The sequence below is a fragment of the Bison bison genome, unplaced genomic scaffold (assembly GCF_000754665.1).
Source record: "Bison bison bison isolate TAMUID 2011002044 unplaced genomic scaffold, Bison_UMD1.0 scf7180017864072, whole genome shotgun sequence".
NCBI classification, from domain to species: Eukaryota; Metazoa; Chordata; class Mammalia; order Artiodactyla; family Bovidae; genus Bison; species Bison bison.
Window position 1 is genome coordinate 5,876,979 of NW_011494644.1, and position 5,847 is coordinate 5,882,825.

A 5,847-nucleotide genomic window follows, 5' to 3' on the forward strand; every position below is an offset into this window, starting at 1 on the left:
CCCTGACCTTATCTCTGGCTTCCCACTTCCACTGCTGTCCACGGACATGCCCAGGGCCTGATCCGCCTTTGCCCTCAGCCTGAGCACTCCTCAGAGCTCGTCACCACGCACAGCCCTCATCCTTCTGGTCCTGGGGTTGCCCGTCCAGCTTTTCCCAGGCCACTGCCCCCTGACGCCCTCTGGGCCCCCAGCACTAACATCTTGGATGATCTTAGTCGGAAAGGAAAGTAAAAGGCTCCCCGTCCATAGTATTCTCCAGGTAAGAATACAGGAGTGGATGGCCATGCCGCTCTCCAGAGAATCTTCCCAACCCAGGGATCAAACCTGGGTCTTCCACATTGCAGGCAGATTCTTAACCACTGAGCCACCAAGGAAGCCAGACCTTAGTCAGTTTACCTGCCAATTCTCTCTCCCTCCCTGCTTCAGCCTCCTTCCCAGCCGAATCCCCAGTGTGGACAGCCCAGTACGTGGGAAGCATCCAAATATTCACTGAGTAAAAATGGAAAGAAAACGGCCTTTTTTCATTTCATGGTATTTATTAACTGCACTTTCAAGATGGAATCATTTTTAAAAATTATCTGAAAGTTCCTAATAAATAATTTACCTCTAATTAACAGGCTTTTTTTTTGATTATACAAATGAACCAAGTCCTTTCGAAACAAGTTCTGGCCAATGCCAGGTGGATTTTTAGAGCAAGACCAGTCTGGAGAGTTCTGTGGCCCCAACACTCTTGTCAGCAGGAGCATGGGGGTCAGTAGTCCACACTCCGCATGGTGGCCACTGTGGTGGCGAGGCGACGGGGCAGGCCTTTGCTGACCTGTCTGTAGTCCTCGGGCTTGGCCTTCAAGAGCATCACGATGTTCTGGAGGGTGCGGGACGGCTGCAGGCCCAGGGCGTCCATCACGTTGATCAGGTAGTCTGTGGGGCAGACACAGATAGACAGACTCAGCACTAAGGAGACGAGCCCCAAGGGCCTCCCCATAGTAAGAAACAAGACGTCCCCCCAACCCCCCCGATGCTGGCTGCCAGATCTGCTCTCAGCCCATGGGCCTTCACTCTGAGGGTGTTTTACAGGACGGTCAAATATGACTGTGAGCTCGGCCCAGGCCCAGGTCTAGGGATTCTAAATAAACGAAGGAGTTGCCAACATCGCCACCACACACTCATCTCTGCAGCCCGATCCGCCGACCTCAGCTGAAGTTCTACACTGAGAACTCCTGGGTTCCCAGCCCTGCTCCCCAGTGGCCCCCACTGACCACACGGAAAACCCAAGGGGTCAGGAGACACAGGGTTTATCTAAGCAGCTCCCAAAGACCCCCCAGCAGAGCCTCTATAGGGGGGATGCAAATGGTGCTGGGGGCAATCCCTGATGTAATGTGGTTCCCACAACTTCCAGATATAACCCCTTGGGGTACAAGTGAGGACAGATTCCTGAGCCCACCCCCAGGCCCAGTTGATGAAAGTCTCCAAGAGGGGTGTGAGGGGCCTGTCCTTCTGAAAAGCAGCATCCCCCATCCTAACCGGCAGGCGAGCTCAGGCAGCACAGGCAGAGTGGAAGAGAAAATGGGGTTTCCAAGATCAGGGTGACCTCAGTGACTCCTTTGACCTCTCGTGTCTCCGCTTCCACCCCTGGAGGCAGTCAGTACCCTCGGGCAGCACCGCTCAGGGGGTGAAGAGGGACAAGGACCATGAACACGCCCCATGTGATGCAGGTGGTCAATAACTGGGCATTCTTTCCCTTCGTCCTTCCGGGGCAGTGTGGCCAGCCCTCTCCGGCTCCTCCCTCTCTTCCTGCTCCCAGGGGCTGGGAAACACATCACCCAGCAAGTTCCTCCCTACTTTCTGATCACCGCCCGCATCAATCTCTCCTCCCCAATTAGGCTGGAGCTCCAGCGTGGCTCTATCTTCCCTGTGTCTTCTTTCCAAGGCACAGCCTGTAGACGGTGCCTGCTCTGTCCTGGATGCCTGACCCCACGACCCTCTCAGACAGCCACTTCCCAGGAAGGGCGCCACCAACCGGTCAGACACCTGCCTCCGGCCCATGTGCACCCATAAAACTGTGCACTCTCCTTGACTGCAGGCCAGGACCTGCAAAGTGGCAGCCCACAACCTACCACATCTTCTGTCCAGACAGCAAGAGTGCTTTTGTTTCAACGTTTAACTTTGTGTCCCTAAGGTGTCCATATGCTGCCACAGACCTCACCGCTCCCTATTGTGTTACCACTGGGCAGCTTCCCGGGACCTAAGCCCACACTCACTCCCTCATGGTGGAAGCTCAGTGAGCACAGGAACTGTCCAGACCGCTCTGGTTCTATCCCATCTCCTAGCATGATAGCTGCTTGCAACAGATGCTCAGTCACCACTGAGCAAGTGAAGAGGTGGATCTGGATGGGAGCTGAACAGTGAGGGAAGACGACATGTAGACGAGTGAACTCTAGGGGCCGCCCCCAAATCTCACTCGCTAGTTCTGCTGGTTCTCCCCTCAGTGCTCCTGCCTGTACTAACAGGGACCACTGATGAACAAGGGAACCTCTTCATCTCTTCTCTGAACACGTGCCCCGTGAGATGACGAGAGCTGGCCGCTGCTCTGTAACTGATGAGAGCTGACCACGAATGAGCATAGCGAGTGGAGTCACACATCTGGGTTCGAGGCCTGGCTCCGTTACTCACTGCCCCGTGACCTGGAGGAAAGCATCTCACTTCTATTTCTGCTTTGGCAAAACCAGAGGCTGGCTTGGCCCTGTGCTCACTCAGGTCAAAGCCCTGGCTGGGTCCCCAGGCTGCTACTCTTCAAGTCTCCTACCACCCGCTCCCTTGACCGCTCCAAGAGCTGCCTCCAGCCAAAGAGCCGGCAAGTCACTGGAATGATACCAAGAGGGTGGGGAGATGCTCCGACTGCCCGCCTGCAGCACCCCAACCTCAGAGCACCTCCCACCGGGTGGCATTACCTCCAGGGACGTGTGCCAGCAGGAGGAGATGGCACACGCCCCTTGACTTGGGAATCAGGCAGGTACTCAGGTGGAGACGGCGGGGCGACCCTGGTGGGGTGGCCTTGTGACGCAAGTGCCCTGTGCCCCCGTTTCCTTATCAGAGTGCTGAAGGCAGGAGCACAGACCTCACAGGGGAGTTTTGAAGATTGCATAAGACAATGGGCGCGAGAGCTTGGCTCAGGACCTGCATGCCTGCCTGTAGTGAGCACTTAATCAAGGTCGGTTTGGATGATGATTATATGGATGAACAGAAGGCAAGGCAGGGCAGGGCAGCATCACACCAGGCTGCCTCACCCATCCAGCCTGTCTTGCCAAGGCACCCCTGAATGGCTCTCAGCCCTGGCAGCTGTGAGAATCCCCGGGGACATCTGGCAAACTACTGGTGCCCAGACTTCCACCCAGACTTGTCACGTCAGAGCCTCTGGGGGCGGGGACTGGAGAATCCACATTTTTAACAAAGCTTCCCAGACCAACCCCGAGCTGAAGCTGAGAGGAGCCCTGGGACAACCTTCCTGGAGACAACCTCCTGGTTGTCTGGTTCCTGGACAACCTCCTGGACAACCTCCCCCGCCCGCCGCGGGGACCCACCGATGTCAGTGGCCAGCTGCTTGGTGGAGTGCGGGGTGAGCTCAGGAATCTGCAGGATGGCGTCACAGTAGGTCTGCATGGTGGCTCTGGCGATGGAGCCCAGCCAGTTGTCGGCCATGTTGTCCAGCTCGGGCAGCTCGTCCCCTGGAGAGGGAAAGACAGTCGTCACCAAAGAAACAGAGCCTGGTCAGGAAAAACTGCCCACTGACAGCCTGCACAGGTTTCCTTGGTGGCTCAGACGGTAAAGAATCTGCAGGCAATGCAGGAGATCCAGGTTTGATCCCAGGGTCGGGAAGACCCCCTGGAAAAGGAAATGGTAACCCACTCTAGTATTCTTGCCTGGAGAATCCCATGGACAGGGGAGCCTGATGGGTGGCAATCCATGGGGTTGTAGAGTCAGACACGACTGAGTGACTAACACGTTCACTTTCACCAGCTTGTACAGGGCTGCTCTGGGTGACCAGGGTCATGACGGGTGCTGCATGTATACACAAAGCTACGGTCAGGTGGGCAACACAGGAAACAGAAGACAATTACATCTTAGGTCAACTGGTATTGACTTAGTATAATGAGGATTCAGAAGAGAAAGCAGTCGGGTGAGGTGGGACAACCTTAGTGGTCTCAAAGTCTGGGGGCCAATGCAGCCACTCAGGCCAGGAGGACTTCTGTGCCTGCCCATCAGATGACCCGCCCAGAGCCGGACCAGCAGACCAGGAGCTGACCCCCCTGTCTGTAACCCAGGTCAGAGGGAGTCGGGGAGCCTCCTAGGGCCCAGCACTCACACCTGGGCAGCACGCGCCTCCTCTGCCCAGAATCATGACTCCACGGCAGCTCCGGCTGCCTCCAAAGATCTCCCAATTCCCTGTGGCCAAAACAGGTGCCTCCACCAGGGAAGAGGACCACGACACGGGGAGCCTGCGACCTTCTTGCAGGGGTCTGCTCTAGCCCACTGGGCGGGTGACCCTGGGACACATCACTTCATAGTTCCTGAAGTTCAATTTCCTCACGGGAACGATTTTTAAATCTCCCTCCTACTTATCATGTATCTAAGCCTGTAGCCCGTCAGGCTCCTCTGTCCGTGGAATTCTCCAGGCCAGAATATGGGAGTGGATAGCCATTCCCTTCTTCAGGGGATCTTCCTGACCCAGGGATTGAACCCAGGTCTCCCACATTTACCATCTGAGCCACCAGGGAAGCCCGTATCTAAGCCAAAAAGTTCCTATTGGCTGTTTAACCATCTGCTTCATAAAACTTTCACTGTTAAAATGCTGGAAAAGAATATGAAGAAGAATTTATATATATGTATAACTGAATTAGTTTGCTGTACATGAGAAACTAACACAACACTGTAAATCAACTGTACTTCAATAAAATCTTTAGAAAAGAAAAAATATGGGGACTGGAATGAGCTATTCCAAATCCTGAAAGATGATGCTGTGAAAGTGCTACACTCAATATGCCAGCAAATTTGGAAAACTCAGCAGTGGCCACAGGACTGGAAAAGGTCAGTTTTCATTCCAATCCCAAAGAAAGGCAATGCCAAAGAATGCTCAAACTACCACACAATTGCACTCATCTCACACGCTAGTAAAGTAATGCTCAAAATTCTTGAAGCCAGGCTTCAGCAATATGTGAACCGTGAACTTCCTGATGTTCAAGCTGGTTTTAGAAAAGGCAGAGGAACCAGAGATCAAATTGCCAACATCCGCTGGATCATGAAAAAGCAAGAGAGTTCCAGAAAAACATCTATTTCCGCTTTATTGACTATGCCAAAGTCTTTGACTGTGTGGATCACAATAAACTGTGGAAAATTCTGAAAGACATGGGAATATCAGACCACCTGATCTGCCTCTTGAGAAATTTGTATGCTGGTCAGGAAGCAACAGTTAGAACTGGACATGGAACAACAGACTGGTTCCAAATAGGAAAAGGAGTATGTCAAGGCTGTATATTGTCACCCTGTTTATTTAACTTATATGCAGAGTACATCATGAGAAACGCTGGAATGGAAGAAACACAAGCTGGAATCAAGATTGCCAGGAGAAATCTCAATAACCTCAGATATGCAGATGACACCACCCTTATGGCAGAAAGTGAAGAGGAACTAAAAAGCCTCTTGATGAAAGTGAAAGTGGAGAGTGAAAAAGTTGGCTTAAAGCTCAACATTCAGAAAACAAAGATCATGGCATCTGGTCCCATCACTTCATGGGAAATAGATGGGGAAACAGTGTCAGACTTTATTTTTCTGGGCTCCAAAATCACTGCAGAT

At 53.1% G+C, this 5,847-nt stretch overlaps 1 protein-coding gene across 1 annotated transcript in view; it reads right to left on the minus strand.

Moving 5' to 3' along the window:
• Positions 1 to 353: 353 nt before the first annotated feature.
• The window catches only part of COG7 (component of oligomeric golgi complex 7), a 90,873-nt gene continuing 85,379 nt past the window's right edge, over positions 354 to 5,847 (minus strand). Inside the window, exons 16-17 of the mRNA XM_010837200.1 lie at positions 3,579 to 3,722; positions 354 to 918 (exon numbers count right to left, since the gene is read on the minus strand). Of these exons, the coding sequence (XP_010835502.1) occupies positions 752 to 918; positions 3,579 to 3,722 (311 nt within the window). The 3' untranslated portion in view covers positions 354 to 751. The remainder of the gene's footprint in view (positions 919 to 3,578; positions 3,723 to 5,847) is intronic.